General features: G+C 48.7%; 1 protein-coding gene across 1 annotated transcript; it reads left to right on the top strand.

The window, feature by feature from the left end:
• Positions 1–1,611: 1,611 nt before the first annotated feature.
• LOC145804138 (uncharacterized) lies at positions 1,612–3,063 on the top strand. Its single transcript, XM_082897900.1, has 3 exons — positions 1,612–2,155; positions 2,235–2,333; positions 2,542–3,063. The coding sequence occupies exons 1-3, from the start codon at positions 1,751–1,753 to the stop codon at positions 2,926–2,928; spliced, it is 891 nt and encodes a 296-aa protein (XP_082754026.1). The 5' UTR covers positions 1,612–1,750; the 3' UTR covers positions 2,929–3,063.
• The last annotated feature ends 8,176 nt before the right edge of the window (positions 3,064–11,239 follow it).

Genomic DNA, 11,239 nt, shown 5'->3' with positions numbered 1-11,239 from the left:
TTGAACACGCAGCCCAAATTTCAAATTTTCTGAACACGCAGCCCAGGTAGATAGTGAACACGCAGCCCACAAGTTAACTGAAAGTTGAACACGCAGCCCAAATTTCAAATTTTCTGAACACGCAGCCCAGGTAGATAGTGAACACGCAGCCCACAATTTAACTGAAAGTTGAACACGCAGCCCAAGTTTCAAATTTTCTGAACACGCAGCCCAGGTAGATAGTGAACACGCAGCCCACAAGTTAACTGAAAGTTGAACACGCAGCCCAAATTTCAAATTTTCTGAACACGCAGCCCAGGTAGATAGTGAACACGCAGCCCACAAGTTAACTGAAAGTTGAACACGCAGCCCAAATTTCAAATTTTCTGAACACGCAGCCCAGGTAGATAGAATTTGCATGTAGCTTATTTTACTTCATCGGTATGCAGTCCACTTCATCTTATTGGCATACAGCCCATTTCATCTCATTGGCACACAGCCCATTTATTTCATTATTGACACATGTATTCATTTTGAATGCAGGCTTGCACCCGCAGTGTGCGAGGATATGGCTCCACCATGGCGCGGGATTGGTATGCTGAGCTCCCGGAGGGCGTCAGAGACTTAGTAGACTTGGCGGGATTTGGCCCCTTTTGCGTCGGGTTATCACGCTGTCCTGCCAGGAGGACCTTGATGGCAGCTCTGGTAGAGAGATGGTGGGACACCACCAATTCCTTCCATTTCTCTGCTACCGGGGACATGACTATGACCCCTTTTGATTTCGCTGTATTGACCGGCCTTGACGTCGGAGGTTGGTCCATTCCCTACGACGAGGATATGGGCGAGTGGGAGGCCGCCTGGATGTACTTGTTGGGGGCTCGCCCGCCCGTTGATAGGGTTTCAGGGAGAGTCAGATACACTTGGTTCTCCTCCCATTTCCGGCGGGCGGAGATGGTGCCCGAGACTCCCGAGGAGACGGAGCAGTACGCCCGTGGTTTCCTGATGTTCCTCTTCGGGACCACCCTGTTCGCCGACAGAGGGAACACCATTGGGCTATACCTGCTGAGCGCTCTAGTCGACCTATCACAGGTCAGTAGATATGACTGGGGTGGCACCGGCCTGGCTACCCTTTATTTTTATATGAGCGCGACCTCCCGCGGGCGGGGCGATTTGCTTGGCGGCTACTGGAGAGCTTGGGAGGTACTTTCTGTCCTCTTGATTTACATTTCTGCTTTTCATCACTTGTACATTGCACACACAGCGCATTTTTACAGTCTGTATTTTGCTCTCAGCATTTCGTACTTACATTCTGCACTGCTTTTCTCAGTTATGGGTTTATGTGTACTTCCCATCATTAGCCCCAGAGCTGGAGGTGGTAGGGATTCCCGTGACCCCATATTCGTTGATATTCGAGGGCCCGCACCGGCCGAGACCTCGAGAGACCCTCGTTCGCCTGCGACAGTACTTCGACACCGTGCGGCACTCAGAGGTACCTCAGAACTTTCAGTTCTTTTCATTTTCATCTTTGATTTGCACTGTATATTCTTGATTTCTGATCGGTTTATGCATTTGTCATCCGCAGATTACATGGCAGCCTTGGGCGCCCCTGGGTAATGATCTCCGACTTCAGTATACCGGAGCGTCAGGCATCTCCCAGTACAGGATCCTACTCGAAGGGCCGGTTGGCAGGGCCTGGTTCCTGGGGGAGCGCTTTCTGCGCCAGGTACGGGGGTATCTTTCTCAGGATGTTCCCGCAGTACCTCCAGCTAGTATGCGGACCGCTGACAGGCTCTCTTACTCAGAGGTAGTCGGCGCCATGCTGGGCAGTGATGCCTTGCTATATGTTGCGGAGGGGGACTATGCCACTTACCGTCACATATATTTGATGCCTCCATTGACAGAAGCTCGTATTCCGATGATGAGACCTGCCGGTATGTCATCCTCGGACCAGGCTCAGGCTCGAGCTACAGACATCCCTTCTTCTAGCAGGGCTGGCGCATCTAGAGGTGGGAGTAGACCGTTTCCTCCGACTCCGTCGATTCATCCTCATCTGGGATGGCCAGATATGCCTACTGAGTTGATGGCGTGGCAGTATGGGGCTAGCTCTCCGACTCCGATCCCACTAGAGCCTCCTATGCCCAGTGATCGATATGCCATTGATCCGGACTCACCGCCGGTATGCTCCACTTTTCATTGATCATTCAGATGTTTAGACACTCTTCTGTTCACTGATGATTATGAGCTCATTTTTGCAGCCATCGCGAGGATACATGGAGGAGGTGGTTGGACTGGTAGCCACACTCGAGGGCATGGTCCTGCGTAGGGAGGCACAGTTATCCGTCGCGGGCATTCAGGTACCCTTCAGTTTTCTGGCATTTATCATACTTCTGATGACATGCTGATTTCTATTGCATCGATAGACCATTTGTGTAGAGCACATCTGACACACACCTCACTTGTACACTGTATTTACATGCACCCACTTCATGTAGCCTTTGCTTGTATCTGTATTTGATGTACATATTTGGACTGATGTATTTGATTTAAACTCTTTGTTTTCAGATGCCTTCATGGTCCGGTCAGCCGCAGACCAGGCCACCTGGGCCTCATTGGGGAGCTGGGCCATCTGAGCCTTTTCAGGGGGCGGTGTCATCTCGGCCTTCCCGAGGAGCCGGGCCATCTAGGCCTTTTCGAGGAGCTCGAGGAGGGCCTGTCCGCAGACGCAGGGCCCACGTTGTGGAAGTGGAGCCTGATGAGGAGGAGGAGGAGGCTACCGACCGTCAGTTCGAGACATCTGTTGAGGAGGGAGGCTCCGGTTTTGGCTCGGGGAATAGAGGCGAGGCTGAGGAGAATCCTGAGGATGACAGCTCCGACTCAGCTGATGGTGTGGAGGTCGTCCCGCAAAAGAGGACGAGGCGTGCTTCTCGTTCCCGCTCCCGAGGATTTTGATGTTGCTATTTCCTGCTTTATTTTTCTTTTTACTAGTAGTTTGTAGCACTTTGCACATTGTTAGGCAGTTTTATTTTTGTAAAACTTGTACCTTTGTTTGTTGTAAAGCATGATGAAATGAAATAGCTTTTGAAAGGGCGTTTGTATTTTGAACTTTTTAGCATCGTATCGCATCATTATTTTGCACAAGAATAAGAATGGAAATGCGCATTGTGTAATCACCGAGTCAGGTAGTGAACCGACGCAACAAACTAAACAACTCAACTTACTAAGATATAACCGAATCTTTAGCAAGTTTACAACTCGATAAGCAAAACGCAACAACATAAATAAACCAGACTTTAACAAAAAAAAAAATTGCTTAAACAGAGAGCAATGACTCGAAAACACAAAACACGTCCGCTCGACAAACAACTCGATAAGCAAAATGCAACAACTCGATAAGCAAAACTCAACAACAACAAAGTGCACTTCTGACGACCTAGGCAGCGGAACACATCCGAAACGGAGAGAGATGAAGGCCTTTGACTCTCCCGTTGCATGGAAATGCTTGGAACTTTCCCTCGAGGAGTAAAACAGGGCCGAGGAGATACACTGCAGCATTGCCAGCCATCCCTGGGAGCTGGCCGGCCATTTTTGTAAAAAGTAAATGGCTGGCCAGCCATTTCTGAAAAAGTAAATAGCTGGCCAGCCAGAAAAAGTGGCTGGCCGGCCATTCAGTCCTGCAGCCACCAGATTTTCGACACGTGTCCCCGTGAATAGTATTTTTCCTTCTATAAAAGCCTCAACTTTGGGAACATTCATTTCATCTTAGTTTTAGACAAAGATGGAGGCGTTTCTCGCAGAAAATGTCACATCTTGGATTTCTTCTCTAGATGGCTCGGAAAAATTGAATTTCCGGGGTTTCGGCTTGAATGCACTATTCACGCTGAGCCGTACTCGGTTACACCTTCCTTTTCTCCATGCCGCGGCGAGGTTCTGGAATCCAGTGACGCATGTTTTTAGCTTTGGCGACCAAGAGATGTGTCCCACTTTCGAAGATTTTCAGGTTTTGATGGAGTCTGAATGCTCTGAAGTGATCTTGCCTCAGCTCCGTTTTGGTCACGCCCAGGCTTTAGGGCGGATGTGTGGGCTCACGGCGCACGACGCTCGATCTCTGATCTGCAGTGGGGAGCTGGACATCCTCGGCTGGATCCATCGTTTTTTCGACGCCGGTGACCGCAGCAACCATTATTGGCAGGGTTTCCGGCAACACGCCCTCTGCTTATGTTTGTTGTCTCACTTTCTGCTTTCCTCGGGTTTCGGCGGGGCTAGCATTCGCCTGATTGATGTCGCCCAAGGTTTGAGAGAAGGAAAGAGCTGTATTGCCATGACCTTGGCCGAGACATTGATGGGCTTAGATTCTGTCTATCGCCGGGAGGCGACTAGGTTTGCTGGGAGTCCACTGCTACTGCAGGTAATGTTTCCCACCCGACCTCACATATATATTTGCTCACATCACTCGACCCTCAAGCTCGATTTTTCTCACAAAACCCTTGTCTTACTTTTCTCTCATCGTACACCTCTCTATTCTTTATTCTCTCATTTTTTTATCCCTCCCCCAGGTATGGTTAATGGATAAGTTGCAGGTTGTGGACTCTTGCCCGGCTTATTCAGCTCGAGGCTACTTCTTTCGGCAGCGCCTTGTCAATGCTCTTGACGAAAGGTGGTGGTTCGATTGGATGTGCAATTTGTCCGCAGACGGCATTGCTTGGCGTTGTCCTTGGCTCAACCTCCCGGCAATGAGCTATAGTATGTCCCGGCTGATTGGGATCCAATTGATTGGCCTAACCCACTGCGTATTCTATTTTCCGTTCCGGTTCCTGCGTCAGTTTGGCCATGATCAGACTTGCCCACCGGAGGGGATTGAGTACCCAGCCGCTTTCCCGGTCCGGGGTGCACAGCTTGCCCGATATGCCACGGCATGGAGGACTAGAGAGCTCCTGGCCCCTGCTTCAACTTTTAGTTGCACTTTATCCGATGAGTGCGTGGATTGGCTCAATGAGGAGGCACAGGTTGGGCCCAGCTTGGCATCAGATGCTCTGTCCAGCTCTGGGAGGGGACACAGAGATACCTGATTCAACTATGCCCCAAATTTATTGCTTATTTAGCATTTTCAAGTTTTCTTTATAAATGTACCAAAATAAGCAACCTCGATTGTAATGCAAGAGCAGGAGAACTCTATTTTGAAATCAATGAAATTGAAAGTTATGGTACTGAAAATTTTCCACTTTTGGTCCAAAAATGGTCTAAGTCGTAAAAAGATTGATTTGAACAAAGTCAACTTTTATTAAAACTTTTCAAAACTATTTTCAATGTGGATCAGAATTGGACACGCCGAAAATCTGTCACTGAGATGCACAACCCCAGATCCCCGCAACTGGAAAGTTGCCCCTAGTCTGAAGAATAACGCGGCACTTCGCAGCAACGGAAAGTTGCCCCTAGTCTGAGTAACTTTGCACCATCGCGGCAACGGAAAGTTGCCCCTAGTTTGAACAGCACTGTACCGGAGATCACGATAAATGCTGATGAATAAAGATGACTGAGATGATCAAAGTGGACAGAGTTGATCGGGGAAAAGTTTATGGCTGAACTTCGAGATGAAGTTGCCTACGTATCCCAAAGATGGGAATCAAGCCTTACGTAGTTCAGGCTTGGGTTCACTCGAGTATTTTCACTCTCCTTTTGCGCTCTAACTTTTGCCAAGGCCGCCCTTTACGGGTTTTCAACCTTGCGAGCTCAGTTTTTATATTTTCTAATTTTTTGTGCTCTAAATTTTGCCTAGGTCACCCTTTCGGGTTTTCGGCCTAGCGAGCCTCTCAAGGATAGTATTTCTTCAACTTGTCCATATTGATCGGTTGTGAGAACTCCAAGCCATCTAGATCCATCAGAACCACAGCTCCACCTGACCAGATAGCTTTGATGATGTAAGGACCAGTCCAGTTAGGTTTGAACTTGCCCCTTGGGTCGTGGATGGGAGCTCGGTTATCTTTGAGCACCAAATCTCCCTCTTTGAGATTCCTGGACTTAACCTTCTTGTTGAAAGCCCGGGCAATTCTGCGTTGATAGCCTTGGATGTGGTACAGTGCTTTCAGTCTTCTTTCATCAAAGAGCATGAGTTCTTCGAATCTGCTTTGCTGCCAATCTGCTTCGGCTATCTGGCATTCAGCCAATACTCGTAACGACGGAACCTCAATCTCAATGGGTAGAACAGCCTCCATTCCATAGACCAATGAATATGGAGTTGCTCCAGTAGAAGTTTTGATTGAAGTCCTGTAGCCCCATAGAGCAAATGGCAGCTTGTCTGGCCAATCTCGATAGGTTTCCACCATCTTCTGTAGTATATGCTTGATATTCTTGTTGGCGGCCTCAACTGCTCCGTTGGTCTGCGGCCTGTATGTAGATGACTTATGGAAAGCCACATTGTATTTCTCCAACAAGTCTATCACTTCTTTCTTGAAGTGGGAACCATTATCTGAAATTACCTCGTTTGGCACTCCGTAGCGACAGATGATATTGTTCCTGATGAACTTTGCGACATGCGACGCCTTCAACACCGCGTATGATTGGGCCTCGACCCACTTTGTAAAATAATCTATCGCTACTAGGATAAACTCATGCCCGTTGGACCCCTTCGGGGTAACAGCTCCGATCACATCAATTCCCCAGACTGAAAAAGGCCACGGCGAAGTCATGTTGTACAGTTTTGACGGCGGGATGTTCATGCGGTTTGCATGGATTTGACATTTGTGGCATCGCCGAACAAAACCAATGCAATCCTCCTCCATGGTTGACCAGTAGTAACCCTGTCTGAGGATCTTTCTGGCCAGCATCACTCCATTCATGTGCGCACCGCACTCTCCCCCATGGATGGCTTCCATCAGGCGTTTTGACTCTTCAGCTTCTACACAGAGCTTATGCATTCCCAGATGACCCCTTTTGTACAACTTTCCCCCACAGATAACGAACTGAGCAGCCATTCTTCTGACAGCCCTCTTATCTTTGGCATTTGCCCCTAGTGGATATGTCTCCTTTTCCAAGAAGTTCCAGATGTCGTAGTACCAGGGATTGCCGTCTTGAACCTCATCTATGGCGGAAACTGATTCGTATGCTGGCACGAACTTCTGATCAATAATGACTGGACGCATCCGGACTCCAGACGGGATGTCTATCATAGAAGATAGAGTTGCTAGTGAATCTGCAAACCTGTTGTTCTCTCTTACGAGGTGGGTGAAATTTAGCTTCTCAAACCGAGGAATTAGCAAATCCAAGGTTTGGTGGTAGATTATCATCCTTTCCTCTTTGACTTTCCAGTCTCCTTTTGCTTGAGACACAACAAGGTTCGAGTCCCCAATGACGTCCAACCGTCTTGCCCCTAATTCCAGGGCTGCTTCCAGACCGGCAATACATGCCTCATACTCTGCTTCATTGTTGGAAACTTTGAACCGGAGCTTGAATGCTAAAGGGATACGGGAATCATCAGGCGCTATCAGCAACACCCCTATCCCATACCCATACTGGTTTGACGCTCCGTCAAAGTACATTGTCCAAGTTTCATCTTCGACGTGCAGAATGGCTTCATCTGGGAATAGATACTCAACCGCTTCATCCCCCTCAACCGGGTAGTCGGCAAGGAACTCCGCTACCGCTCTGCCTTTTACTGACTTGCGCGTTACATACTTCAAATCAAATTCGGAGAGCAACAGCAGCCATCGAGCTAGCCTACACGTAAATGCTGGTTTCTCGAAGAGATATTTGATAGGATCCAAACGCGAAACCAACATTACTGAGTGAGCTAACAGGTAGTGCCACAGCTTCCTGGTTGCCCATACCAAGGCCAAACAAGCCTTCTCCAGCGGTGTATAGCGGGTCTCGTAATCCAGCATCTTTTTGCTCAGATAGTAAATGGCTCTTTCCACTTTGTCTTCTGATTCCTGCGCGAGCATGCAGCCCATGGTAGTCTCAGTTACCGAAAGGTACAGTATCAACGGTCTCCCCGGCTCTGGCGGTGACAACACGGGTGGGTTCTGTAGGTACTCTTTGATTTGCTCAAAAGCTGCTTGACATCGGCCGTCCCATTGGAATTTCTTTCCTTTCTTCAGGAGGCCAAAAAGTGGTTCACAAGTCAAGGTTAATTTAGAAATAAACCGTCTTATGAATTGCACTTTACCTAGAAAGCCTCGCACCTCCTTTTCAGTCCTTGGTGGTGGCATTTCTAAGATGGCCTTGATTTTGGAAGGGTCGACCTCGATGCCCCTTTGTGTGATCAGAAACCCTAGCACCTTCCCTGCTGTAACACCAAACGTGCATTTCTGGGGATTCAGTCGCAGCCGAAACTCTTTGATCCTTCGAAAGAATTTTTGTAAGGCGGTGTAGTGGCCCTCTCTATCTTTGGACTTGACAATCATGTCGTCCACGTACACCTCGACCTCTTTATGGATCATATCATGCAATATTGTAGTTGCTGCCCGTTGATACGTAGCTCCAGCATTCTTCAACCCGAATGGCATCACTCGATAACAATATGTACCCCACGGGGTAGTGAACGCAGTCTTCTCCCGGTCTTCGGGTGCCATCACTATCTGATTATAGCCTGAGAAACCATCCATAAACGAAAGCAAGGCGTGTCCTGCCGTGAAATCCACCAACTCGTCAATGTGTGGCAAGGGAAAGTCGTCCTTCGGACTGGCCTTGTTCAAATCTCTAAAGTCTACACAGACCCGAATTCTGCCATCCTTCTTTGGTACCGGAACAATGTTGGCCAACCAAGTTGGATATTCAGATACCAGCAGGAACCCTGCGTCAATTTGCTTGGTGACCTCTTCCTTAATCTTGAGGGCCCAGTCCGGGCGAATCCTTCTGAGTTTCTGTTTGACAGGACGGGCCTCTGGATCAAGAGGGATCCGGTGCTGTACAATCTCAGGATCGATTCCAGGCATGTCTTCATAGGACCACGCGAAAACATCTTTGAAATCTTTTAATAAAGCGACTAAGCGCTCGCGCTCCTCCGAAGACAACGTGGACCCGATCTGGACCAGCCGCGGGTCCTTCTCAGTACCAACATTCACAGTAGTGATTTCATCCATTAAAGGTTTAACAAATCTTTCCTGCTCTTGATTAATTAATCGTTGCAAAACTGGGGGAATTTCTTCCTCGCTGTTTTCATCAAAATTTTGAAAATCCTGATTTAAGCAATAAATCAAAGGCACAGAAAAATACTCAGAAACCACATCCACATCATTCTCATTAAATACTTCCAAGCCGTCAGATTCCTCTGTTACAACAGACTCAAAAGAAAATGAAAAAGACGACCTAGACAGGACCGTGGCATCCGGGTTATCACCCCCAGGAATACCGGACTCAGACTCAGTCGAGCTGGAATCTGATTCTGACGCATAAGATTCGGTAGAATCAGATTCCGGCTCACTACCTGACCCGGAACTGCTAGATAAAAAGCCTTCTTCATACTGCCAGATGAGAGAAGGTGCGATAGATGCATCCAAGATCGGCGCTGGAAAGCCCGCAGCTATTTCATCTCCAATCACAGAAACCGAAGAGTTATCCCCCAAGCACTCTTGGCCGATCGGAGGATCTGATAGTAGACTCGCCAGTGCTACCCCCATTTCAAGCTCTGTACTCTCAGGATCCACTATTTCACATTGCTCAACCTCAGTTGGTGGGTCTGTCTGCGCTTCGGCAACGTCATCCCCAGATAATTGTATGTCGAAGAAGATTTCAAAACCAGGCACGCGCGTCCCCTCCGCGTTTAGCCATGGCTCCGGGAAGCCGCAGAATGGAAAATCTTCCCCTTAGGGTACCCCAGATGGGCCTGTGCATTAAATCAAATGGCTTCCCGACCTTCTTTGCCCTGGCCCTTCCGGCCATTTCTTTTCCTTTCCTCACCCAGTCTTCCTTGGTAGGCAGATAACCCAGTCCAAAGGTGTGGGGGTTATGTGGCACTTCGGCCAACACTGAGACGCCCTTCCGGCCACTTCTCCCTAATCCCATCCCAGGGGTATGTTTTAGCTTGTTCATGAGGTATATAGATTGAGCACTAACATACATGCCCTCATTCGCAGCCATGACATTCTGAACCACTTGAGCCTCGGCCAAAGTGAACCCCGACAAAAACACATCCTCCGTGCCGTGCTCGATTTCCAAGACAGGTGTAGACATTTCCGGCGGCGGATGGATTGATGAATTCCCAAAAACGATCGCTACCCCTTTCCCGTAGGGGTACTTTAGCATCTGATGTAGAGTGGAAGAGACTGCTTTGACCTGGTGCAACCATGGTCGCCCCAAATGTAGGTTAAAGGTTGCGGGAACGTCCAAGATATGAAATTCGACATTGTGTTGTCCTGGACCAACCTTGGTTTGAATTTTAACAGTCCCCATCACTTCTCTGCTGGTATTGTCGTATGCTCTGATCACTTGGGTGATTGGGACGAAGTCCACGGGTTTCAACCCGATTGCATATGCCGTTCTGGTTGGGCAGACATTGATCGCAGACCCGGTATCAACAAGTACCACCGGTATCCACTTATCTCTACATTCAACAGAAATATAGAGAGGTTTGTTATGACCTGTGCCCTCAGGCGGTAGCTCCTTGTCCGAAAAGGTTAATGCCGGGGAACCTCCTCCCGGAAAAATCAGCCCAACCAGCTGTTCAGGCGTGGCATCTATGGAGAGTTTGGACTAGTCCATAGCAGATAGGACAGCTTCTCTGTGCACTCGTGACGCCATTAGCAGTCCCCAGATGGAGATGTTTGCCTGTATCTTCTTTAACTGCTTCAGCACAGCTTCATCTTCAATTTGCTTCTCCTTCTGTCTTTCTGCTTCTCTGTCCTTCCCGGATGCCTCGGGTTGGTCCAGGTGTGGGGGCTTGAAGTACCGCCCACTTCTTGTCATATGGTCAACCTCATCGAGGTACCAAGTATCATCTGGCTGGTTATTCCCCCAGTCTTCATCGGTGTGGGCAAGACACAAGTCATCATCTTCCCACCACATTCTGCTGGCAGCCAACAGACACCTGTCTGGCTCCGGTCCACTCGCATTCTCAGTGCTCTCTGTCCATATGCTCGCAGCATTGTCTGTTTTCGTGCACACAGCACTTTCAGTCCCCTTAGGGCCCTTTGCCTTTCTGGCTCTCTCAGTAGCCTCAAACTTTTCTTGTTCCAACTGCGTCAGTACAGCTGGTGGTTCAACAGTTCCCATATCAATAATGCCCATGTCCCGAGCGGAACTCTTTACACCGGCGCTCTCCGGCGGTACA

The sequence above is a fragment of the Camellia sinensis genome, chromosome 12 (assembly GCF_055761805.1).
Source record: "Camellia sinensis isolate YWXY chromosome 12, ASM5576180v1, whole genome shotgun sequence".
Classification (NCBI taxonomy): Eukaryota; Viridiplantae; Streptophyta; class Magnoliopsida; order Ericales; family Theaceae; genus Camellia; species Camellia sinensis.
This window is presented reverse-complemented; position numbering and strand designations above follow the sequence as displayed.

What these genes read in the sequence shown, in the direction of transcription:
- LOC145804138 (XM_082897900.1), top strand. Translation starts at nt 1,751, where the DNA reads ATGCGGACCGCTGACAGGCTCTCTTACTCAGAGGTAGTCGGCGCCATG. An exon ending in TTGATCCGGACTCACCGCCG is followed by an intron (nt 2,156 to 2,234) that starts GTATGCTCCACT and finishes TCATTTTTGCAG; the next exon opens with CCATCGCGAGGATACATGGA. An exon ending in TATCCGTCGCGGGCATTCAG is followed by an intron (nt 2,334 to 2,541) that starts GTACCCTTCAGT and finishes CTTTGTTTTCAG; the next exon opens with ATGCCTTCATGGTCCGGTCA.